Raw genomic sequence first — 27,164 nt, forward strand, 5'->3', positions numbered from 1 at the left:
GGGCAGTGAAGGATAGGAAGACTGGCGTGCTGCAGTCCATGGGGTTGCAGAGTCAGACATGACTTAGCAACTGAATAACAACAGCTATTGCTCATCAAGGTCTAGATGCCAGCTGAAGTTCTAAGTTTGTTGAAAAGTTCCCTGTCCTCTGCATTTAGATGTTATTAAAGTTTGTGTGAATGGAAGTCATAATCTAAGGATCATGTATAAGGAAGGAAAAGCGAAAGGTAACAAGTCATTCAGAAGACCCCTCCCCACACCCTCACCTTACAATAGAAGAGAAATCTCTAAAGGAGAATGGTTAGGAATAATAAAAAAAATATGTGTGTCAAGTAAATATCGTCCTAAAATCCAGATAATGTAACATTAGATAAATGTCTAGTGTTTTTCTGCCCAAATCTTCCTGGAAATAATATCTGTTGCAGAACTTCATCCTATGAACTTTTTTTTTTTTTAATAGTTCAGGGATTGGGTTTAGTACTTATTAGGAGAGTTATAAATCCAAGCATTTTATTCATCAAAACTATCTGTGTCCCACAGCTGTTCTTGTCAGAGCAGTGGCAAGAATCTTTTCAGAACAGATTTCCAGTAGGGACTGGAAGCAAGCTTGACTGTTTCCTAATTGGTAGTTGATATTTCAGTACTTCTTTCTTTGAATGAATCAAGAGATGACAGGCTGACCACGGTGTCCCAGAGATCTGCTGAGCCAAGCAGCATTACGACCTGGGAAATTTCTTCTCCAATTCTTCTGTTCTAAGGAACAAAGTTTAACGTTATAGAGAAGGATCCCAATTAGTCCTGAAAGCCAAAGCATATTTGAAGCCTATAGTTCTGGAGTTATTACACCTCCTGGAAAAGACTTTCTGCTTCTAGTTCTGCACTGTCATTATTTGGACAGCTCTTGGTACACCTGGGCTCACATTCCAGTCAGAAGAAGTAGAGTGTGGTTGACACCATTTCTTCCCTACGTCCCCAACACATGAAAGCACCTGCTAGGAAAGTTGAGAAATAATATGAAACAATGTGAAAGGTACAAACTTTCAGTTATAAGATAAGTAAGTCCTGGGAGGGAAAGTACAATCTTTGACTATAATTAATCTGGCTGTGTGGTGTATTTGAAAGTTGTAAGAGAGTGGATCACAAGTTCTTATCACAGGAAAAACATTTTTTTTTCTTTTGTATCTATATGAGATTATGGGTGTTAAACTTATTGTGACAATCCTTTTGCAATATGTGTAGGTCATTATTCTGTGGGCTTCCCTGGGGGCTCAGATGGTAAAGAACCTGCCTGCAATGCGGGAGACCTAGGTCTGATCTCTGAGTTAGGAAGATCCCCTGGAGAAGGGCAAGGCAACGCACTCCAGTATTCTTGCCTGGAGAATCCGCATGGACAGAGGAGCCTGGTGGGTTACAGTCCATGGGGTGTTGCAAAGAGTTGGACATGACTGAGCGAATAAGCACAGCGTAGCGTTATGCTGTACATCGTAAACTAAGTGCTTTATCAATGATATCTCAATAAAACTGGGTGACGGGTGAAGAAATAATTTCAAATAAAGAGAACTTCTCTGGGAAGCCAAGACAGCTTTGAAATGGAAACAGAGAGATGCTAATAGAGTTTTGTTTGGTTTTAAAACAATTGTATTTATTTATTTTTGGCTGTGCTGGGCTCTGTTGCTGGACAGGCTTTTCTCTAGTTGTGGTATGCAGGCTTCTCTTTGTGGCGGCTTTTCCTGCTATGGAGCTCTGACTCTGCACCAGCTCAGAGCGGTGGCGCACGGACTTCACTGTTCCATGGCTTGTGGGATCTTCCCAGGCCAGGGATCGAACTCGTGTCTCCAGCATCAGCAGGTGGAATCTTTACCACTGAGCCACCAGGGAAGCTTGTTCTGTGTTCTTGCCAAAGATGTGATACTAGCCAGGTGATCACCAGATGCTTGGCGATACATTTGAAGGTGCTAGACACCATTGGTGGCCTTGCTCCTGCTACCTCGTCTGTCCAGGCCTGGAGTCACAAATACCTCCCAACCCATCTCAGGCAAACAGTTCTTAGAAAACCCTGCCAGTAGGCTATAACCTTCTTTCTGCAAGTGGGAAAGCAAGGAGGGTGGGCTTTGTTGTTGGGTTTTTTTTTTTTTTTTTTTTTTTTGGATGCAGGTACTCCAGATTACCACTGGCCTCAAACAAATAAGTCTGATGCTAAGAAAGCTGAGGAATAGAGACAATGGGACAGTTAATAAAAACAGGAACTAAATCTATCTTAAAACCTGATGTATAGCGTTACTCCTTTTGATGCTGCTACTATGCCATACAGTATCTTCAGGACCATTAGAAAGGGCCTGCTTTGTATTCGGGCGTTTCCCAACTAGAACATATTATTTGTGGGTCTGAATTAAATGAGTGGAGTGACTGGGTTCTCTCTGGAGCTTGAGGAAAATGTTCCATTCACCGTGCTTTTCCATTGTTATGCTGGCATCTTCTGATTCTGGGTCAGGGAAGTTGTGTACTGATGGCAAGAGCAGGGATACCTGAAGCTGATGAGTTGTTAGCAATTGGTGCAGTTTTTAAATGGCCTGATTGGTTTTTTTGTTTTGTTTGTTTTCGGTTTTAATTTTTTATTTTATATTGGAGTATAGCTGGTTAACAATATCATGATAGTTTCAGGTGGATAGCAAAGAGACTCAGCCATATGTACACATGTATTCCCCCAGACTTCCCTATTGGCCTGATTCTTAATAGTCATGCAACGTTAGTTTCATTATTTCTTGACATCTTTCTATGTTGCTTGTCCCTTGTTTATCTCTTATGACATCAGTAGTTAGAGAGGATCAAGCACTTAGCAGGTGAGGGAGGGAGATTGTGAGCTCCTAAATAAGGAAGATGATCCTGGAGTAAAATAGTAGAAAAGGTTATTTTCTACTATTTTAAATTGCAAAAATGTAGTGAAGGACCATAGTTCCTCATCTGAAACCCTTGGAATCAGGTGTGTTTCTGAATTCAAAATTTTTACATTTTAAAAAGGTAGGAGAATGAATATAATGTATGTTATATATTATATATCATCCCCAGCACAGTCTGGACAGATTGCCATACCTGTAACATTAAATTTTCTGAAGCAAAATATGTTATTCACTCTAAGTGGGGTTTGTGAAGTTTTTAAATAGCCCAGTCAGTTGTGACCCCAAATGCATTTTGGAGCCAAACTTTAAAAAAAATTAAGATTTTCAGAACCTTCTGGACTTTATCATTGTGTATAAGAGATTGTGGGATCTTATGTAAACCACATTATGAGCTAAACAGAGTTTAATAGTCTGTTCTTGGAACCTAATCAGTGTTTACAAGAAAAAGTGTTTTTCAAATAACCAACAAAACGAACTTTAAAAAAAAATTTATTTTTCAATGAAGTACAGTTGAGTTATCGTGTTGTGCTAGTGTCGGGTATATAGCAAAGTGATTAAGTTGTCCATACTTATATGTTTATACATTGTTGTTGTTTGGTTCCTAAGTTGTCTCCCACTCTTTTGTGACCCCATGGACTGCAGCCCTCCAGGTTTCTCTGTCCATGCAAGAATGCCCAGGCAAGAATACAGGAGTGGGTTGCCATTTCCTGCCCCAGGGGATATTCCCGATCAAGGGATTGAACCCACATCTTTTGCATTTCAGGCAGATTCTTTCCCACTGGGCCACCAGGGAAGCCTGAGAGTTAATATGAATATATTCCTATCAGTTAGCATGCATGACGAATAGATGACACTTCTGAGCTATTCCTTACCAAAATCTCAATCTTCGTAATATACCTTCTCTCTCGTTTAGCTTTTGTATTTCCCTAACTCTTCTTCTTTTTTTAATGGTTAGTTTGCCCTAGATTTTCTACAGACAACACTCATTCTGGATAGTTGACAGTCTTAATCAGGGCAGGTAGATGAGTTATGGAAGCCACAGTGATTTGAGTCTTCTGGGATCAAAGCAATTTTCAAAAACATATGAAGAATGGTTCTCTGAAATTAATCTAGTGATATATCCTCCAATTAGTGTGACAGAATTAAAATAAAGGGGATAAAAATCTCAGGGCAAAATCACTGAGAAATGCAGCTTTTCTTTGAGGCAAATATATGTTCTATCACAAATGAAGTATATCGCCTAAACAGTACAGAAACCTCAAATCTATAAGTAAGTTTGGTGACATTAAAAACAAAAATACTTAGAAACTGTGGAAATAGAAGCCCAGATGGTAAATAATTTGCAACTTGTTTGTTGCTAGGAATTCCAGTGGCATCAAGAAATACTAAATAAATGAATTGCTTTTTAAAATTTAACAATACAGGGGGTTTGATAACACTCCAACTGCTTTTTGAAAACTTGTGAAAATAAAAAACCTGTAGAGCCTTACTATACTATGGAGTCATTGTTTCATAGGTTAAATGAGGCCATTCTAGTTTTTTCCTATAGCTGAGAAAATACAGTAAACAGAATTGTGCTCTCCCCAGATTCTAATATAACAGCCGCAGGGCATGGTCCGTGATTGCTTCAGCACTCTGTCCATTTTAGGCCTTGACCCTGGAGGAAGCAGTGCCGTGTCTGGTGGCTTTGAGGGTCATCTTTATGTAGCCTAATTAAAGAAAAGGAATGAGATGGACTTTCTTGTGTTAGTAACTGCATTTTTCTTGATCGTCAAATTTCTATTACTTTGATGGCTACAGATTGTAACAGACTGTAGGATTCCCCTGGCATCTTTTGACAATTATTTCTTCTGTTGTTAGTGACATTTAGGGAGATCCCTTTGAATTTCTCTGTTAACACAGGTGGGCAGAAATTCTGACCGGAAATAGGAACACGAAAACATAACCAAAATGAAATGAAAATACTTACCTTATTAGCACGTATGCAGAGCAGAAATATTACAGATAGCCTTTATTTTAGAATGCTGGATCTGCTGTTCCTTGCCCACCCCCCACAGCAACAATAACCGAAAATAAACTTTAAAATTCTAAATGGGAAAGTTGCCCAGTCATCCAGTGATGTCAGTGATAAAGGCTGGACCACGTTTAGAGTAGTCCCCCACGAAGGATAATTTATTGCATTTTTTTTTTAAAGATTTCTTTTTACCTTTTAATTATCTGTGCCCCTTCCTATTCACGTTTGCTCTAGCATCTTTTGGAAAAGCACTGTGCTCTGCGTAGCATGTACACTGCTTTTCAGAAATGTGCAATACACTCCACATTGCAGTGATTTTTTTTTTTTTTCCCCTCCCTTGCTTGGAACAGAGGTGAAAACCCCAGTGGATTCAAGTCCCTACTTGATAGGCTGGGTCGCTCTTAATCAGCCCGTAATGGAGCTAATGGCTGTTTGTCATCCTTGGAGATATAAATTTCCTGGCGGTGTCTCCAGCAGACAGTGCATGAAGTGTGGTCTGTGTGCCAGCAAGGACTGATCATCAGCAGAAGGGCAGGGTGCTTCGTTAGCCAGGAGAGGAGCCGGGCTTCCTAGCTGCCAGGCTCCAGAACTCGTCCCTCCTGAGACATGGACAATGCCGGTAGGTAAAGCAAGCATGTCCTTCTTCACAGCCTCTGGGGCTCGTTTGCTGTCTCCATCCTTTGCTGAGGAAGGTTTGCCTATTTGGGGGTCTTATTCTGCCCTGAAAGGTTCAAGACTGGGAGCTATACAATGCATTAACCCTGCTGCATTGTCCACAAGGCAATTAGTGTTTGCTTTCAAGTTCAGGAATTGGGAACGCGGATTGTAATTCCACATTCACCTTTTGGAAGACTGCACTGTTATTTCGGCTGCAGGCTTGTGTGCTATTTGATTCTTTTGTGCTCAGAACAGTGGGTGAAAAGGGCATGTAGTGAATGATAAAACTAGTACTAAGGGCAGGAGGTGGGGGCAAAAAAGGTAGATGGTGTTAATGAGCCGAACAAAAATGTTTTTTCACTGTTACAAGATGTAGAGCGTCACAGCAGAAGAATTCTTGTGTCCGATGCTTAGTCTTCATGTTAGATGCAATATAGGAAATGTCTGAGGATCGTCCGATATTTTAAATTCAGAGTACAAGCATCACGCACCTTTTAATAATGTGTTGGTTTTTAACGTCTTTACTTGACAGCTAGACATGCATGACTTCAGAAGTATTCTAATGCCAATCAAGTGATTAGCATAAAACTGCTTCTCAGACAGAACTTTTTCTCTTGCCTTTGCTATATTGAACTTTTAGATGATAGACACTATGGGATTACTTCCTATTTCAGGGTTACTGATACTTAAGGCAGAATTCTCCCAACTGTGTTATGGATCCTCTGCCTCCTGAAGGGTATTAGTTCAGTTCCTCTGCTGGTGGCCGTTTTACAGCAACGCCTATAGCTCCTGAGATGCGGTCGGCTCTGCTAAGAGAATAATACACCATGTAAGACACATTGTACACAGTAAGACACCCCCCCCCCCATTTTTTTGGAAAACATGTTTGTTTATGAAATGTAGCTGTTTCAGGGCTTGGCGCAGGTATTGCAGGCAAGCAGAAATTTTGAAGACAGAGTGTTTTGAGGTCTTTTGTGAAATCACTTACCAGGAGTAAAACTCTGTGACTAAGATAATTTTGTATTTGACATGGAAAGCATGGAAATAAATTGGGACACTACATTATTTGGGATGAACATTGAGGGTTGTGAAAGAAACACATATTAGGGTGTGTGTGTGTGTGTGTGCGTGTGTGTGCGTGCGTGCGTGCGTGTGTGTGCGCGTGTGCGTGCGTGTGTGTGTGCGTGTGCGCGTGTGTGCGTGTGTGTGCGTGTGTGTGTGTGCGCGCGTGTGTGCGCGCGTGTGTGCGCGTGTGTGTGCGCGCGCCTGTGTGTAGTAGCGGTAGTAATAGTAGTAGTAGTAGTGAGGAAGAGCCTGGGTTGGTGCGTATGCATTCTTCCCCCATCTTGATCATGAAAAAATTTGCCATAGTGCTTATCATAAAAGCATATAGATATGATATTCCATGACAAGTCACAATTTCAAGATCAACCAAGAGCTTTTCTAGTTACAGCAGGAGAGTGAGTAAAAAATAAATAAATAAACCAAAATCCCTAATTTAGCCTCGTTTAAAACTCCTGCCACCCACGATTAATTATACTGATGTCCTGGCAGAATTATCACTTTAATTCAAGCAAATGCTTTTCTTAACTGACTCATATATTTATTTAAAGGCCATTTACGAAAAAGAAAGAAACTACTGTAGCAGACTTTTTGTAGGTTTAAAAATTTGCTAAAGGTTATGATTTACTTTTTGGCTAACCATAGCTTAGGAGGATAAGTGTTGTCACAGTTTTATACTTCATTATGGTTTTAAATGCCATTCATAAAATACCTCTGCTCCTGACACGTTTAAGAAATTTATGCACTGTGTCAAGTGGCTTTTAAAGCAGCAATTTCTATATCATTTCAAATTTTAGGTGGAATCTCAGATTTGGATATGTATACCTATGAGTGGAATAACAGGATTTTAAGTAACATTTTTTAAATATTTCAGAAATAACTTCTTTCTTATAATGGTGAATTGGCTGCTACTGATCATTTTTCTTGGTAATTTCACGATGATGTAAGCAGCCTGTCTTATAGGAGGGCAATGTGAACATTCAATTCTCTCTCTCTCTCTCTCACACACACACCCCCTTTCAATAAATTGTATTGACTATAAGGAAGGCATTTGAGATGGTACTGGTAAGCGGCCAAAAAGAAAAAACTCTCAAAATATCTTTAACATCATACCAAAATACCCAATTAACTTGGAATACTGCAATTTCTCCCATTTAATTTAAACAAGATAATGATGTTGTCTGCCTAAATTTTTCCCATCAGAGATGGGTTCAGGCCCTGATTACAGAGGCCAGCAGTTAAGAGCTGAACACCAGTCCTGTCGATTGGACCATCAGCTCTAAGGAGTCAGGCTTTCTTCCAGAAAGGCTTTCTGTGTTGGGATTTGGATAATTGTTAGAAAAAAAGCGCAACAATTACTACATATGAGCTGAGTGCCTCTGATTTATTCAGATCACACAGAGGCTGCATTAGAGATATTTGTGTGTTTTTTTTTTTTTTCTATAATTAACAAATATGAAAGGATGGCTGCCTGGGACTTCTGGCTCTTTCGATGAATAAATGTTCATTTCAGCAAGTCTGCCAGGGGTGAGTGTGTTCACCCTCTCCTCAGCAGCAAGAACTGACATTCCTACTATCTCTGAGAAGGAGACATCCCTTCCCCATAATTGCTGGCTTATGTATTCCTTTAAAAGCTTTTCCTGGAATAACAATAAAATATTTATCAAACAGTGTATGTGGAATATGTCAGGGCAGCCTTAACAATATCTAACCTTTTCTTCTTTTTTTCCTTTTCATATGACTATCTCTTCATGTAAATTCTGTAACAACTCAGATGGATGGTCGTTTTTATAAAAACAAGCCTGTGATCACATCTTCAGTCCACATTGCTCTGTCCCTGCACTTGTGTTCCTTGGCTTCCTCTCTGCCTGGCCTTCATCAAATGACTGTCATGAATGAATGAATGAGTTGTAGAGAGAGATGCTGAGGCAAAGCTGATTAGTCGTGTGTGATTAACCTCTGAAAAGCAATGGCTTGAAATCTGATTCTGCATTCTGCGGGGGCAGAGTAGTATAAGAAGTTCTGCAGCACGTGTGAACTAATTTTTCCTTGCTTGGAATCGAGATATTTCTGTGACCATGTGTGTCGAAAGAGGCACACTCATTTGGAGGGCAGGTGGCCGAGAGCCCTAAGCCCTCATCTTACGTCCTTTTCAGTGGCTGAAGGGCTTCTGATCCTTAATGTACAATCCCTGAATGTGAGAGGTTCGTAGTCTATGATCTCCTTGCAAAAAAGCCTGGAGGGTTGTTTGGGAACCAGATTGAAGGAAGGTTTATAATTGAGCCGTCAGGAGTGTCTGATAATCTGAGATGGACGTTGGTTCTGCCGTCTGCTCTCCCAGTGACCATGAACAAGCTATATAAATTCTGTGTGCATTGATTTGCTCATCTGTAAGTGCCAATAATAATTGTGTCCATCACATAGGATTGTCATGAAGAAAAATAAGGTAACACATGTAAAGGTTTTGTTAACAATGGCTGGATTACGGCAATGTTGAATGCATGTTGGCTGTTGAAACAACCATCAGAAAAACTGAAGCAGGGCTGCTTGATGAACAAATAAATGCTCTAGAAGAGCGGCTCTAGCAGCGCAGTGGTGGTGTGGAAAAGCGGCAGTTGTAGCAGAGGCCAGTCGGGTGGCTGTCCCAAGAGTGTGACTGGAAATTGATGTGAGTGGTGCCATGGGGGTGGGATTGAGGGATGGCCTGGGTACAGATCAGTAGAGTGTGATGAGTGGATAGGGCAGGCAGAACTAGAAAATCTCTGAGGATTCTAGTTTTGAGAAACTAAGCCATAGTTCTGTACTGTAGGAACACAAGAGGAATTTTAAGGGAAAAATAATGAGTTCCATCTTGAAATTGTTGGGTTTGAAACACCTCTGTGTGAACCACTAGTCTTAGTAACTGTTTATGATGACTTTTTAATACAATCAAAGGTGTATGTACACATACACACATACATAATTCCTTACTAAGCGTGGATTTGAGATAATGCAGGATTATTTGCTTGTTTTTTACTGCCAATTTAAAATCTTTTCTATTTTGCATATGCTTTGTTTAGTTCAGCCTAGTGAACCCGAGAGCAACTGATGCTTTCCTGTTTTTTCTCCACACATCTTGTGGGAGACCCTGTGGTATAGTAGAGAAAAAGGAGATTTTCAAATGCTTCTCGAAAATCTTTTCAACACAGATGGAGATAAGACCAGGCCCAGAGAAACATACCCCTAAGCACTGAAATAATTTAGGTAAAGGCCAGGCTGTTATATAAGAAAATGTAGGCACAAAGACATTTCATTTCTAACTGGTTCAAAACTTCCGTAGGAGAATTTACCTTTACACTCAGCCTGTTATCACTAAGTTCCTGAAGAACTGAAGAAGGTGATGCAGGTTACCTAATGGAGCAAATATTTATGTGAATTAATTTGTTTTAAGATGAATGCTTTCTAGGACATTTGGCTGTTTGAAAACTATCTGGTGCAGTTAAAACTTTCCCCTCTAATCCCCTGCTTTAATGATGTCTTGTCTTAGTATTTATAATTCTGTTAACCATGACACTTTTTAGAAATACAATGTTATATACATATATATATCTACATATTATGTATGCATATATATGATGCAATATATGTGCTTCCCTGGTAGCTCAGCTGGTGAAGAATCCACCTATAAGGCAGGAGGCCCCTGTTCAATTCCTGGGTTGGGAAGATCCCCTGGAGAAGGGTGAGGCTTACCCACTCCAGTATTCTTGGGCTTCTCTGGTGGCTTAGATGGTAAAGAATCTGCCTGCAATGCGGGAGACCTGGGTTTGATCACTGGGTTGGGAACATCCTTTGGAGGAGGGCATGGCAACCCACTCCAGTATTCTTGCCTGGAAAATCCTCATGGACAGAGGAGCTTGGCAGGCTACAGTCCATGGGATCACAAAGAGTCAGACACGACTGAGCGACTAAGCATAGCACAATATAATATGCACTTATATATGTACTTGTGAGTGGATTCTTTGATTATCAACCTTGATGTAGGGGAACAAACAATAAAAAATAGAACATATTTCCTTTTTAATTAAAAAAGAAATTCATTCTTCTTCTCTGAAATGCTCTTGATATAAGTGTTAGTTGCTCAGTCGTGTCCTACTCTTTGCTACCCCATGAACTGTAGCCCTCCAGGCTCCCCTGTCCATGGAATTTTCCAGGCAAGAATACTGGAGTGGGTGGCCATTCCCTTCTGCAGAGGATCTTCCCAACCCAAGGACTGAAGCTGGGTCTTCTGCATTGCAGGCAGATTCTTTACCATCTGATTGAACATTTTATTAGCTATAAAACTTATAGCATTTTCCTTTGAATTTATCATGATTTATGGTGGTATTTAGCATTTCATAGTTTATCAAATAAATATTTCTAAGAGCACCCAGGATTCATATAAAGACTTATTTCTAAGGGAGAGATTAAAATATAAGTAATCTGCTTTTTGGAACATCTGTTTGCAAAATGCCAATATTATTATAGAAATTCCTGTCCTTTAAAACAAAAATGCCAAATGGAAAAATAGATTTGTGTTAAAACATAAAAGTACTCTAAAAGAGTCATTTTAGTAGTTTTTAACTCTAATTGTACAATAACTTTGGCCTCTCGAGAATGAACTGGCAGATTTGGTTTAAGAGTTTCTTGGCAGAAGCAGAACAAAGTCTTTGTTTCTAAAACAAAGTTTTGGGTTTTGTTTTAGTTTTTTGTTTTTCAGATCACTGATATTAGTTCTGAGAGTTTGTTTCCTTTGCAACCACTCATCTTTCCAAAGGCAAAACAAATTCTAATATTTCTATATCTATAAGATAAAACAGGAATTCTCATCAAATGGTTTTCTTGGGTGAAGAAAAAACACAAAGAACCAGCAAGGATACATTTTGGTGGCAGACAGGAGAAATCAATAATCTAACATTTTCTAAATTATATGACATTGCTTATTAATTCCACAGAATATTAATAAAGTCTCACCCCTTCCCCTTCCTGTGCTCACAACCACATGCAGAAACACAGAATTTAGTATTTGGACAGTTTTGGGAATTGCTGAGTTTAACAATGTTAAGCAGATTTTTAAACATGCTAGTAAAATGGACATGTAAATTCTAGCCTGTGCTATTATATATTGTGAATTCCCGAGATGGAATACAAATGGCAGCATTTCTCAGTTGTATTAACTATAGGTTCTCCTGGGGATGCCTAGTTGCAAAGTGTATAACTCAGATTTGAGGATCACTGTTAAATTTCCTTCATTCTCATTTTTGCTGTCAATTATCATCTTATTCTTAACTGAATTCTTCTCAACTTCCAGTTTCCCAATATAGAAGTCATTTGAAGGAAGTAGCAAACTATTCACTTGTATAAATATCGATGCTTGATTCTTTAGAAATTAAATATTTGAGTCAGCTCTGTCCAGGATTTCTCTTCTTGTTCCTTGTTTCTAGGCTTTGCGGCACTTCTCTGCTCGTTAACATCACTATCAGATGAAACAAGGAAGGAAAGGGAGCTAGGACTCAAACCTGTTTTGGAAATGAGTGGGATTCAATTACATCTATGAGATTAGGAGCAATGTGCAGATTTTATTTATCCAAACTAACATTTCACATGAATTATTAAAGATTGATGACGGGGATTTTATATGTAAAAAGTTAATTTCAGAGTTCTGCTTTATAAGTCAGATATCAAGAACATATATAACAAAGGCAAATCCCATTTAACTAAATGTCAAATGTCTTCAAAGGAAGGGAGCTTACTTTTTTTAAATGCCTATTGTGTTGTAGGCACCAACTTAATTATTTTATATAGGTTATATAATTAATTTGAGCTGTGGTGTTAGAGAAGATGCTTGAGAGTCCCTTGGACTGCAAGGAGATCAAACCAGTTGATCCTAAAGGAAATCAGTCCTGAATATTCATTGGAAGGACTGATGCTGAAGCTGAAACTCCAATACTTTGGCTACTTGATGTGAAGAACTGACTCTTTGGAAAAGACCCTGATGCTGGGAAAGACTTAAGGCAGGAGGGAAAGGGGAGGGCAGAGGATGAGATGGTTGGATGGCATCACTGCCATGTCGATGAACATGAGTTTGAGCAAGCTCTGGGTGTTGGTGATGGACAGGGAGGCCTGGCATTCTGCAGTCATGGAGTTGCAAAGAGTTGGACACGACTGAGTGACTGAACTGAACTGTTATCATTAATTCTTGCAATCTGGTTGTAAGTAAATGTTATTTTCTCCAAGTTATACATGAGGAAACCAAGACTAAATAAGAGTTCACTCAATAAATAGTTGATTTATAAACCCGAGTCCAACCCTTTTTGACATTAGCAAAATTCATGCTGTCATTTAGCATTATTCATTAGCAGTATGCATGCTGTCATTTTGCTTTGAGAGTGAGAATTCTTCATTTTGTGTCTTCCATAGCATTAAGTACAATACCTGGGATGCAGTATGCACATGATAAATATTTAAAAAATAAGTCAAATGTCATTTAATTGTGTATGTTCAGTGTCTGACTCTTTGTGACCCCATGGCCTGTAGCCCGCCAGGTTTCTCTGTCTATGGAATTCTCCAGGCAAGAATACTGGAGTGGGTTGCCATTTCCTGCTCCAGGGAATCTTCCCAGGGATTGAACCTAAGTCTTCTGCTTCTCCTGGATTGGCAGGTGGATTCTGCAGCACCTCAGAAGCCCCATCATTTAATAAGTGCAGGGCAATTTTTCCAAAAGGAAATTCTTTTTTAAATACCAAGGTCAAAGATGATCTTCTACCTATACACTTTATTTGGTAGAAGTCAGTGTGTGTGTGTGTGTGTGTGTGTGTGTGTGTGTGTGTGTATTAATCACTCAGTTGTGTCCAACTCTTGCGACCCCATGGACTGTAGTCCGCCAGGCTCCTCTGTCCATGGAATTCTCCAGGCAAGAATTCTGGAGTGGGTTGCCATTCCCTTTTCCAAAAGTCAGTACATGGGTAAGAAAAAAGATAGTTGAAGTGGTTTTTTTAGTAAACATTCAGACAGTTATGACAATTTGTAAAATAGAATGCTCTTTGATAGAGTCCACCAGTGAAATTTGTTAGCACTATGAAAAAGGTATTCAAAATTTTCACTTGAAGAATGTGCTAATATTAGGATCATTAACAGAAATTATGAAAAGTGGCATGAAATAATTTTTAAGTGGTATTTAAATAAAGTGCAGAGACATTATTCTGGACAACTGGGGAATTCAACCCTTTCATTTTCTTTCAGTGAACTAGTGGTTAGAGAGAAGGTCACAGAATAGCCGTGGTTACATCTCTTTTTACACCTGTGCACAACAAGATCTTACATCACATTAATTCTTTTCAAATTCTATACTTCCCTGTGAGCCACTATAAGATTTGAAAAAGTGTGCTGGGAAATAAAACTCTCCTTTATTTAAATTTTAATATATATGTCAAGAGAAGCCATAGTTTCAAAGAGACTGGCAGGTTTTCCTACTGTTTGATATAAAGTATCTGCAGCGTTTTGATAAGTAGCTCTGAATAATAGCTTAATAGAAGATAATTCTCTAACATCCAGTTATCTATCTCCCCAAAACTAGTTTGAATTTCCTCACATAAGCCTATTTTTTTCCAAATATTTAATCTTCTGATTATTTACAGTAACTAAAATTATGTCTTACTACTTTTGGTGCTTTAGAAACACGATTTCCTTTTCTAGTCCTGGATCATTCAGTCCTGGGGCAGTTTTTACACCTTAACAGGTATGAAGCTCAAGCCTTGACATCTGTCGCTATAAGGACCTATCGGACAGTACGTGATTTGCTAATCATTTCTGAAGTACCCTCTGTTCCCCTTGGGCTGTCCTACTCTCTCTTCTGCAGACACAAACACACGGGTATGTTCCCTTTTCTTACCCTTGTTCTCCCCACCTTGAATAGCTGTTCCTCCTCCCAGTCAGTCACTCTTTTTGTTTTTGTTTCCTAATTATGGCCCATACCCCTATGGCATGTGGGACCTTAGTTGCCCGACCAGGGATTGAACCCACACCCCACGCATTGGACAGTGAAGTCTTGGCCACTAGACTGCCAGGGAAGTTCCTCAGTCACTCTTATTTTCTTACATCCAGGAAATATTTCCTGGTCACTGACTATGCCAGGCCCTGTGCCAGTCCATGTGGGTACGAATGAATGAAACAGAGCTTCTCATCATGGGAATTCATTCTAGCAGAGAAAGCAGAAGTTAAGAAGCAATAGATAAAATGCTTGGGTTGGGACGAGTGCTGTGAAGTTCATAAAGGGGCCTCAGGCCTAGCAGGGAAAGCCAAGCAGGCTTGGCTTTTATTCTACCAGTAAGTTTTGGGCAGAGTCTTGGTGAAACAGTGGGAGATAGTGGACAGGGAAGCCTGGCGTGCTGTAGTCAATGGGGTTGCAAAGAGCTAGACACAACTGAGAGACCGAACAACGAACAGCGGTGAGACAGGACTGATTTCAAGGCATAACCCTGGGCAGGACAGACAGGAGACAAGCAAGAAAGGAAACCCCCTAAAAGTGAAATCTGTTGAGAAGGGTCTAGACTGTGGTGTGGCTGTGGGGATGAGGAGAGAGAACCTGAGGAAAACCCAGCTCTTGTTTGAAGGCCCAGCACACATCCCACCTTCAGTGTATCTTCCCAGTAGGTCTCGAGGCCCTGCCTTTCCTTGGAGCACTAAAAGAACTCACCTCACAATTTTTTACCTCTTGATAGTCTCTCTGAGATGACCCCCCATTTCAGGCTTTTCTTCCCAGTCTTTAAGCATCTTTAACGGCAGCTGACACATCATGGACATTTGTCGTGTCCTCCAAAGAGTTAAAGAATTAGAGTTCTCAACTGCGGCCATCCAGTAGAAGTGCCTGGAGAGTTCATAAAGTATATCCATCGCTGGGCCCCACCTTGGGCAAATTCGATCACATCCCTGGAGTGGAGTCTGGATACTGGGATTTGTTTAAAAGCTCCTCAGGCTATTCTAATGGGCAACCAGATGAGAATGACTGTTACAGACATCTATTCATAGAAATCGCTACCTTGCAGAAGTCCGCAGCCAGCTCTTCACCCCTTTCCCCTCTCTTCCCCTCTTCTTCCTCACCTCCCTCTTTCTTCCTACAAAGAGTAGGCCCGTCTAGCTGAGGATTTGTGCTTGCGAATTATCTGTTTCCGGGTGAACTGTGAGGCTGGCCAGGTGAAGAGGGCTCCTAGGAAATAGCTGAAAGATAAGGGCAGAAGAGGCAAAGGTCTGCTTCTGGGAGACACAGCAGGGGAGGAGCACAGCAAGATGAGTCCTGGCTTTCTATAATCCGTCCTCTGGGAGTATGTGGACCTGATCGAAGAAGGCGGTGTGGAGAGTCTTCCTAATTGGGAAGATTCTTTCCTTCTCCAGTGTCTCCCTAGGAAATTAAATATTGAGTAACGATTCACCAGAGCAGCCGAAATGTTCTCTGGTGAGACTTTACATGTGGGTTTTAACTATTAAGAGATGTTAAACATCCCTTGTCAAGTTTTATCTAATAGAAAAGGTACATTATTAGACCCCAAAGAGCACAGCTACGATTTAACCATCCCTAGCTGTGTATCTCCCACTCCAGTACTCTTGCCTGGAAAATCCCATGGACAGAGGAGCCTGGCAGGCTGTGGTCCATGGGGTCTCAAAGAGTTGGACATGACTTAGCGACTTCACTTTCACTTTTCACCTTCATGCATTGGAGAAGGAAATGGCAGCTCACTCCAGTGTTCTTGCCTTGAGAATCCCAGGGACGGGGGAGCCTGGTGGGCTGCCGTCTATGGGGTCACAGAGTCGGACACGACTGAACTGACTTAGCAGCAGCAGCAGCAGCAGCTGTGTATCTGTGCTGAGTGGCTGGGTCACAGCCACTATTAGACACCTATGCTCTGATTGCCGTATTATGTGACTCACCAGTCACCAGAGGCATCCTGCTTTTTAGTCATAGAGAAATAGGTCCTGTCCACCTGAGTCCCCCCTCCAAACATGCACACACAAACACACCAGAGTGAGTTTCAGATCATTCTGAACTGACCATGACCTTAAATATTAAAGCATGGAGCTGATTCAGTAATTTGCTTTTCTGAGTATTTTGGTTAATAAGTGGTGCTTTTTACACAAAGGTTAATATAGAACTCTTAAGGGAAACAACAAAATTCATTAAAATCATCTCTTATGATATTGGATTTAATTATCTCATATGGTCATGAGGATCACTTGAAAAAGTATGGCAGAGGGTTTTAAGCTCTGAGTATTTTTTTTTTTCGGCAAATGAAGCATCTAGTATTGGAGGCTCCAAGGGGCCCCCATCCCAGTTTTGCCTGTGATGTCACCCTGCACCATGTTCCTGATATCCCCCCAACTCACGGCCCCTCGTGCTCCGCCTCCTGCCTCTTCTCCCCGCCCGCCTCACTCTCACAGACTGTAGTCTGGCCACCCTGTACTTTTCAGTATGCCCCCAAAACACACATCATTAAACATGCTGGTCCTTCTGTGTGGAACCCCCATCATGGCCACCCCCTCACCAGTTTGCAAAACCTCCTCATTGAATAAGTCCCAACCCCATTGTCCCCGCCTCTGTGGATCCTTCTGCAATTTCTCAGGATAGAATGAGTTTTCTCTTTTCTCTATTGCCATGAACACTCTCCCCCGCCTTCCCACATGTGCCAGGTATGCTACCATGCTGCTCTGGGTGTCTACCCTTTGGACCAGGCCACACGCGCCAAAAGACAGGGCTGTCTTCTTCATGAGTTCATCCCCTAGTGGAGCGTCTGAAGGAAGATACATGTTCAATAAGAGGGCAAAGGAATAAACTGGCTGAAATAAAGCCTGAGGTGTGTCTTGTATTGTGTGTTCCTACTTACATAGAAACCATGAATTAATTTATGCTGGCAGTTGAGTGATGGAGCCACTTAGCATTTAAGACAAGCAGTGGGGAGCTCATCAGAATCACTTATGGAATTAAAATCTATCTACCTACCTGGTCTATCATCTCCGTTTATCTACCTATCTTCCTGTTTATCTATCTATCTATCTATCTATCTATCTGGGCTTCCCAGGTGGCTCAGCGGTAAAGAATCCGCCTGCAATGCAGGAGTCGCAGGAGACACAGGTTCGATCCCTGGGTCGGGAAGATCCCCTGGAGGAGGGCTTGGCAACTCACTCCAGTATTCTTGCCTGGAGAATCCCCGTGGACAGAGGAGCCTGGCCGGCTACAGTCCATAGGTTTGCAAAGAGTTGGACACAACTGAGTGACTAAGCACACACAGTATAAGAGGAAGAAATCTATCTATTGCCATCCCAGTCTCAATCTAGAATCTCCCATGGGGACAGAGGACAGCTGTATAAAGAATACTTCGTGGGTATACTGCACACTGGTGAGACTCACTGTCGGTCGAAGGGAGTTTTAACAAAGCTGCTCAAACGGAGCCAGTTTCACTGCTTTGTGTGTTTTTAATACTTGATTGTTGTCATTGTGCAATCACATTATTAACTAGAATCATAAAGATCTCGTGCCACTTACAAGAGTGCTCTGATAGATCCTATTGGAGACCTGCTCTAACCTGTAAACAAAGAAGCATCTCTCAGTGAGGCAGTTGTCCAGGAGGGGAGGTAAGTCGGTGTTCTCTTCACCCTCCCCCTGTGGAGAGCATTCGTGAGGTTCCTTCCATACCTTGACTGAGACTTCCTTGAAACTTCACCCACCCAACTTGCTTTTAGTTTATCACCTGCTACCTGCCTCTGTTTGCTTTTCATATATCTGGGTGTGATTTTCTTAGCAATGGAAATTGGCAACCATCTGTTTTTACAAGCAACTTAATTTAGGGCATTTTAAATAAGGGTATCCCCTTATTAAGGGTTTCTCTGATGGCTGAGTGGTAAAGAATCCGCCCACCAATTCAGGAGAGCAGGTTTGATCCTTGGGTCAGGAAGACCCCCTGGAGAAGGAAATGGCAACCCACTCCAGTATCTTGCCTGGGAAATTCCGTGGACAGAGGAGCCTGGTGGGCTACAAAGAAAGAGTCAGAAATGACTTAGCGACTAAACAACAACCACATCCCCTTATTAAAGGAAAGATGGCCAGTCTTGACCTATGAGAATGGCCAGCCTGGTTCAAGAGCAAAAATATCTTAGGTGTCCCCTGTGAGATTTGTATTTTCACAGTACCCATGATGCTTGTCTGTGGTGTTTACGGAACAGATGTCAGTAGGTGGAGCCAACCCATTTGCTCAAACAATAAGCATTTTACAACACTCATTAACCTAAGGATCAGTCTTTTAACTTAAGGAAGTTCAAATACATTTGTTTAAATAATGGTGTGACTATGACTCTAGTTGAAAAAGGCCAGAAAGTTGAAGACAAAAGTCAGCTTTGCCTTTAAAATCCAGACTTGGTAAAGAACCAGGAGATCTGTGGCATACATTTAGAATGAAGCACCACCAGTAACTTAAATTTCCTGGCTTGCATCAGTTTTCATCACAACTCTAATCTTCTCTAAACGGAGGTGTCCTTTTTGCTGACAGTCATGGAGCTTTGTCCCTAGCAGTTCCAAAGGAGGTTTTCATGGACCTTCAAAAGTACGAACTCCTAATGTACTTCTGGGTTCTTGGGTAATTTTAAAAGAAAATTGAGTCCCACAGAACTTTTTTTTTTAAACACAAACTGAGAAATAAGTGATTTTTTTTGGAATACTGTACATGCTTCAATAATATCCCTCTCATCTTCAAAAATGCTAAGAAATATAGTACATTTCTCACAGTTCTCCAGTGAATTATGTAAACATTTAAAGTGATCAGTTGTACTTTTACAGATCTGAAACTAAGGCAAAGAAGTGTATTTAGTATTTATTTTCAGAGATCAGCCTCATGCATGGCTTAACTGCACCACGGGAAAAGTTGTATTGACATATAAAAAGCATGTCTGGTTGAGGATATGCTTGGCCATTTGCCAACTCATGAGGCATGGGCCATGCCAAATCTGATTCCCATTGACTTTTATGCAGAAGGAAAGCCAAACACAATTTACCCTCTGGGTTGCATACAATATTGTTTTTCAGGGAAATGTGGTTATATTTGTCCTGGCCACAGAGGCTGTCTCTGGGGAGGACAGACAAATGGCTTTGGTCACAGTGTCCATGAAACTGTCTGTACTTGGATATGCAATCGGGTGATTGGAGACTGGAAATCAGCTGGAAATTCCAGTAGAAGTTCATGAATGAGGGGTCCATGCGTATGAAGGGCATGTGTTTATATGGCAGGTGGGGAGCAGACTTGGGGGGCAGTATGAACCCCCAGGGAAAGGGCAAGAGTATAACAAATAAGCAGCCCTAACATTTGCAGAGAGATTGGGTGTGGAGATCCAGTTCCCGGAGTAGGGACTGGAGTACTGGGTAGGGGATTTGGGCAAATTAGAGAGAGAAACCAAAGCAGATGCTAGTTTATGAAGCAGGTCAACAGAAGACACTGGGGAAGGTGGCACAGGTTCGATTCTGGCTTATTCAACAAGCAAAACCGAGGCGATCAGGGCTGAGTTCCCACACACCCCCAGCCCCCTCAGTGCTGGGGCTGGAAGGGCATTTTATTACCACAGTTGCCTCCTCCCTGGAACAGCCCAGGACTCAGCAGCAATGAGGGTGCTCACCCACCACCAACTCTCGGGTTTATGTGTTGCATGAGAGTCATTCTTACATTTGCAACTAAGCGCATCACACTTTCCTGTCTTCTCCAATTGAACATACCCTACTATTTGGAGTCGTGGAAAGAAACTAGACTTGGAGTCAGAAAAGGAGGATATGTTTCCTGGCTGAGTCTCTCCCACAGCCTGGCATGGCGTGTTGGGCACATCCAGGAGCTCACTTTCCTCATTGAAATACTGGGTTAATTACACTTGGCTCTAGTAGGAGTATGACATAACAGCAGACTCACTTAGTGCCCACGTGCATTTTAAATCTTTACAAATATGAACTCATTTGATCCTGACAGCTGCCTTTCAAGTGGTTGAGAGGGCCCCCCACCACGCCTGGTCTGGCTCCCCTGCCCTCCCCTGCATCTTCAGATGCTTGGTTGTCCCTTTTTGCTGTTTTCAGGGCATTGGCTTCTGGCAGTTCCCTTCCCCTCCCTTTCCATATTTCCAAATCTTTCAGTATTATTGAGATATAATCGATATAAGAGCACTGTATCATGTTAAGCTGTACAGAATCATGACTTGGCTTATATATCTTGTGAAATGATCATCACAATCATTTTAGTTAACATCTGTCATCTTATAGAGATACCAAATTAAAAAAAAAGTCTGCATGTGCTGTTTCTTATCTTTTGTGGTCTAGGAAACCAGACCATCAAGACTGTTATCCTTGTGCCCAAAGTAATAGGACACAGACTCCATGAGGGCCTGAGTAGTTTTCCTGTGATTCATGTGTATGAGCTGGAGTTCATGAATTTTTTTGACATTTACTTAAACTAAGTGGCAATTCGATTTATTTCCTAGTTTTTGACAAAATCTTCACTGATCTTGCCCATGCTTGTCAGGGTAAAATGAAAATTCAAGGTTCTCACACAAAGTTCTTGTCTGCTTATAAGAGAAACAACCTGTATCACCGACATTACCTCCCACCTCTAGTCACATGGCTTCCCTGATAGCTCAGTCGGTAAAGAATCTGCCTACAATGCAGGCGACCCCGGTTCGATTCCTGGGTCAGGAAGATCCTCTGGAGAAGGGATAGGCTACCCACTCCAGTATTCTTGGGCTCTCCTTGTGGCTCAGCTGGTGAAGAATCTGCCCGCAATGCGGGAGACCTGGGTTTGATCCCTGAGTTGGGAAGATCCCCTGGAGAAGGGAACAGCTCCAGTGTTCTGGCCTGGAGAATTCAGGCCTGGGTCACAGAGTCGGACATGACTGAGCAACTTTCACGTTCTTTCACTTTCCAGTCACACAGCCTTGGGCCCTGACACTCCAGGCTCTCTGTCTCATCCTCAATATTATGTCTTCTTACTTCGCTCCTTTGCACCATGCTCTGTTTCTTGTCCCCTGTTTCTTCCCTGTTCTTCACCTGGTGGATTCCTGTTTGTCTTTCAGGACACTTGGTCCATTATCACCATCTGGAAACCCTTCTCCACCTGACTGCAGGGTTACCTACTCCCTGAGCTCTCCTGGCCAACATACCATTGATCCTTCACCTCCACTAGCCCCATCAGCCCGGGCCACACCTTGAGCAGTGGCTCAAGGGCAAAGCAGTGGTTTCCTTACTGGCCTAGCCCAGTGTGTGGCACACAGTAGGTTCTTAGTGTACGCTGGCTGACTCACTGCTTGCGCCATTGTTACTAAGCTGCAAAATGTTTTCTGTAGCACCATGATGGCAAACCAGTCAATCCTAAAGGAAATCAGTCCTAAATATTCTTTGGAAGGACTGATTCTGAAGCTGAAGCTCCAATACTTTGGCCACCTGATGCGAAGAACTGACTCATTGGAAAAGACCCTGATGCTGGGAAGGATTGAAGACAGGAGAAGGGGACAACAGAGGATGAGATGGTAGGATGGCATCACCGACTCGATGGACATGAATTTGAGCAAGCTCTGGAAGTTGGTGATGGACAGGGAAGCCTGGTGTGCTGCAGTCCGTGGGGTCACAAATAGTTGGGCATAACTGAGTGACTGAACTGAACTAAACTGATGATGGTGGATCTATACATTCTTATTGGTAAACTCCTTATACCCCCAGGTGTATTTGTTGGGAATCTTGATTTTTTTTTTTCCTGCTTGAAAGTGAAAGTCGCTTAGTCGTGTCCAGCTCTTTGAGACTCCATGGACTATAGCCCGCCAGACTTCCCTGTTCATAGAATTCTCCAGGCCAGAATACTGGAGTGGGTAACTGTTCCCTTCTCCAAGGGATCTTCCCAACCCAGGGATCGAATCCAGGTCTTCCACATTGCAGGCAGATTTTTTACCTTCTGAGCCACTGCTTGACTGCCATTAAACCAAATCTAGAAATTTTTTGTCTTTATTGGATTTGTTACAATGTTGCTTCTGTTTTTTGTTTTTTTGGCCCCAAGGCATGTGGGATCTTAGATCCCCCACCAGAGATCAAACCCACACCCCCTGTATTGGAAGGTGAAGTCCTAACCACTGGACCACCAGGGATATCCTCAAATCTATAATTTTTAAATGTATATTTTTGTAGGGGTTCCTTGAAGGGAAAGCTAGAACATGTAATAATTATAGTATGTGTCAAATATGTGTTAAATTTGATATCTCATGAAGTACCATGTAACTAAACAAAGGGTTTTTTTTTTAATCCCTCAAGGAGGATTTGAGTATATCAAAGGAATGAGGCCCCTGAAACTTCCACATACATGAGAAGCAAAAAGAAATTAGAGTTTAACTGGAAAAGGGCTCAATCTAATGATACTTTTTATCCATTTTCTTTGAATATTTCCAATTGCCTTCAAGAGAAATTCTTTTTCAAAATACCTAAAACGTATCACTGGGCTTAAATGTGCCTTGCTCTTCATACCTGGGTGGGGGGGCAGGGGGTGGATGGGGGAAGCTTAGATGTAATACCCAGATAAGAGAGACATAGTTCTGAGCTATTGTTAAAAATAACTTAATGTGATTATGGCATATAAAACCAGCTTTGTATTTATAAAAACAATTTGTGTGTGTGTGAGCAATGTCTGGAAAGAGTGTATCCCAAGCTATTAGCAGTTCTCAATCCCTGGGGAGTGAGGGGAAACGTTTATATTTTACTTCATACTTCTCGATTTTGTTTGAGGTCTTCTGAGTTTTGCTTTTACAGTAAGCATGCACTGCCTTTAGAAATGTTTAAAAGCCAGTACGTTGTGTTTTTTCATCAGTTAACCAGAAGGCAGCACAGATTATACTGCCTTGCCATGTGGGACCCAATAGCCTGAGTAAATATACCTCAGATACTAACAATGTGGGTCCTCACCTCACAGTATTTTAGGATGAGTTGTTTGAAGGTTCTGTCTTCCCATCATTCCACACACTGCCCCAACACAAGCTATTATTGAATTTGTTCTTTTATTCATCAGAACTAGCTGTGAAATCTTGTTAATGCTTATCTTACAAGCATTTGGTCCTCTGATTCATTTGCAGGGCTTCCCAGGTGGCGCTAGTGGTAAAGAATCCACCCGCCAGTGAAGGAGACAAAAGAGATGCAGGTTCAGTCTGTGGGTTGGGAAGATCCTCTGGAGAAGGAAATGGCAACTCACTCTAGTATTCTTGCCTAGGAAGTCTCAAGGACAGAGGAGCCTGGCGGGCTGCAGTCCAAGGGATCATTGAGTCAGACACAGTTGAGTGGCTAAACAACAACATGACCACAACAAGAACATTTCGGCTAGATTTTTTAACTTTTCTGGTGACCCAGTGGTTAAGGCTTCGTGCTCCCAAGGCAGGGGGCACGGACTCAGTCCCTGGTCAGGAAACTAAGATCCTGCATGCTGCACAGGGCAAAAATTTTAAATTAATTTTTTTTTTTTAATTTGAACTAGATTTTCTTTTGTCTTCCTGTGTTAGTGGACTTGAGATTTATGGGTAAAGTAAGCAACTTGGAAATATATCCTCAATCCATGTTCATGTTGTAGGGAAGCAGTTGGTTTTCATGGCATATAGTTAGATTCAGATGGGTAAACACTCTGTGTCTGCTGGATGGGGGCATGGCATTCAAACTGTCTTTAAGACCAGCCCCTGGAGGGCACTGTATCAGGTGAGGGGCTTCTAGAAGGGCTTAGCAGGAAGCCAGAGGGTGACCCAGCCAGGGAGGTGAATCTGAGTTATCACTGAGTCTAAGAGTTGAGTGCAGTAGTGGAAATGAGAGATGGAGAGCTGAAAAAAAAATACTGTAATGAACCAGGAGTCAAGAAACATGCTGGGGGTGAATAAAGTATTAGTACCTTGGTCTCTTGTTATAAGTACTTGCTGAGTACATTATTTCTCTCACATTAAAAATATGGTCACAAGGACTTCCCTGGTGGTTAAGTAGTTAAGATTCCACGCGTCCACTGCAGGGAGCACAGGTTTGATCCTTGTTGGGGGAACTAAGATCCCACATGCTGTGCAGTGTAGACAAAAACCAAAAGTGTGTGTGTATGTATGTGTGTGTATATATATATATATATATACACACACACACACACACACACATGGGGCTTCCCTGGTGACTCAAGACAGTAAAGAATCTGCCTGCAACACGAGAGACCCAGGTTCAGTCCCTGGGTTGGGAAGATCCATTGGAGAAGGGCATGACAACCCATTCCAGAATTCCATGGACAGAGGAGCCTGGTGGGCTACAGTCCATGGGGTCACAAAGAGTCAGACACGATTGAGCGTCTAACACTTTTAGTCATGTATATGCAAGAGAATAAGATAGTTTCTTCTCTAGAACTGTGTTTATTTTGAGATATATTAAAGTTTTATTTGGTGACTCAGTATTTAAACTCTACCACTACTTGGATGGTTTATTCAAATAATGTTTGATAACTTCTCAAATTAAGTTCTGCGCTACATAGTGATTTCAGCTTCACCTGAGCACTTTGTTTTATGTCCCATTTTATATCACATCAATGTATCTCTAATGATTTAGTTCCACTAGCAAGTGTGTGAATTTTGCAATTGTTAAAAATGACTGGGTGAAGCTTACTGTTTTGAATTGCTTCGAGGTATATCTTTCTTATAACTTATCTCCTTTAATTATCACAATTTTGGGATATACTTTAAATGAAAGATATATTCAACAAATATGAATGGAGAATCTACTGTGTTGATACCCTTTTGCCTGCAGAGAACACAACAGTGATAAGACATACCCAGTCCCTGCTCCACAGAACTCTCATGGTATTGGGACAAAAAGGCAACAAACAGATAAGCAATAAATATATGTTATAACGCCAAGTAGTGATCAGAACCCTGAGTGCTTGTGCTGGGGGGATGGAAGTACTATTTTTGGTAATGTGAATTCCATCCCAATGTTTAAATAAGACTGGGTTACAGAACTCAGGAGATTTGTAAGCATAGCTTTGTAAAATCTTGTTATCAGTTTGGTGTGGTTTCAGTTGAACATTGATTTTTTTTCTTATTTCAATTTGCTTGAACGCTTTTAAGTTTCATGCTGTTTCAAGTTTCAAGAAGTGGCCCAACGTCAAAGAAAAATGCTAAGAATTTCATCTTGTTTTGGGTAACAACAGAATGAAGCCACATAATCACATGACTGTCCCCACCCCTTCAAACCTGCAGTGGCCCAGATTTGTTTGAAATTTAGCACAAAACTGCATTGTTATCAGAGGATGTTCCCATGAGATAAGAGAGGCCTGGCAGAATTGCAGTGGCAGCTTGATTACAAAAATATTAAAACATTTCTTCCTTAATGACAAAGACCTGTTGTTTACTTTTATGAGAGCAAGTTAGCACAGGTTTATTTTGAAAAACTTTGGTCTTAAGAGCGTCTTTCTTAAGATGCATAAGAATTCTGTGCATGCCAGTCACTCTAGGGAGAAAAAGTATAAGATGTCAATTTAAGGACAGGGATGGATTTTAGCAAAGATATTAGAATTTAAGCAGCCGAAGAGAATTTCTTTCAAAAACCACATTGGATGGGTATACATTAATTTCAGAATGTTGATATTACTCAAAACAAATAGGAAATTCTGATTTTCAAGTTGTCTCTCAAGTCAGTTTACAGACCATACCAAACTTTGCTCATTCATTCTGTCATTCAACAAACATTTGTGAAGCCTTCTATCTGCCAACATGGTGCTTCTTGCTAAGTGTCTGTCAGTAAAATGGAACTATTGTTTTCTTTTGAGCTGACACTGCTGTGGGAAGACAGATAAGTTCTAGAAGAGGAAGTGCTTAGGGTAGCTGTGTACAGTGCAAAGGGGAAGATTCAAGGGGAAGCTCTGCTTGACGAGAGTGGAGAAGCTCCAAGGGGAGGTGACATGTGGGCTGAGGGTTTGAGGAATAGGTTCTGTAAGCAGAAGGAAACATGAGTTACGAAGCCAAACCTGAGTCTATTTGCCCATGCGCAGTAATGCCAGTCTACTGACCCTGCACTGTGGTGAAGGAACGTACGGTGTTTATTGCAAAGTATCTAACAAGGGATCAAACAAGGAGAACAGGCAGCTCATGCTCAAAAGACCTGACGTCCCCAATGGCTTTCAGGGAAGGGCTTTTAAAGGTAAGTTGAGGGAGAGGGTCACAAGGTACCTGATCAAGTCGTGGACATTCTTTTGATTGGTTGATGGTGGGGAAACTGGGTGGTAGTTTAGGAGTCAACATTCTCAACATCTGGTTCCAACTGGTCTGGGGTCATCATACTGGTGTTAGTTTGAAGTTAACTTCTTCCACCTGATGGGGGTTTTAGTATCTTCAAAATAAGCCAAAGATATGGCTCAGGGTATTATCGATAGCTCTTGAGAAGGAACTAAAGGTCCTTGACTTTGTTTAATGGCTAAACTCTGTTTTGTCTTAATTGACTGCTTTCCTTTGTTTCTGCTTTT

At 41.4% G+C, this 27,164-nt stretch overlaps 1 protein-coding gene across 8 annotated transcripts in view; it reads left to right on the top strand.

Annotated features, from left to right (window-relative positions):
- Positions 1-5,502: 5,502 nt before the first annotated feature.
- The window catches only part of PHACTR2 (phosphatase and actin regulator 2), a 214,523-nt gene continuing 192,861 nt past the window's right edge, over positions 5,503-27,164 (top strand). For 7 of the 8 annotated variants that reach the window (XM_061130302.1, XM_061130309.1, XM_061130308.1 and 4 more), the window contains exon 1: positions 26,680-26,842. In XM_061130302.1, the coding sequence (XP_060986285.1) occupies positions 26,686-26,842 (157 nt within the window). In that variant the 5' untranslated portion in view covers positions 26,680-26,685. Of the gene's footprint in view, positions 5,531-26,679; positions 26,843-27,164 lie in introns of those variants that run through there. The other variant, XM_061130307.1, reaches the window with a different exon arrangement.

Source organism: Dama dama, chromosome 26, assembly GCF_033118175.1.
Source record: "Dama dama isolate Ldn47 chromosome 26, ASM3311817v1, whole genome shotgun sequence".
NCBI classification, from domain to species: domain Eukaryota; kingdom Metazoa; phylum Chordata; class Mammalia; order Artiodactyla; family Cervidae; genus Dama; species Dama dama.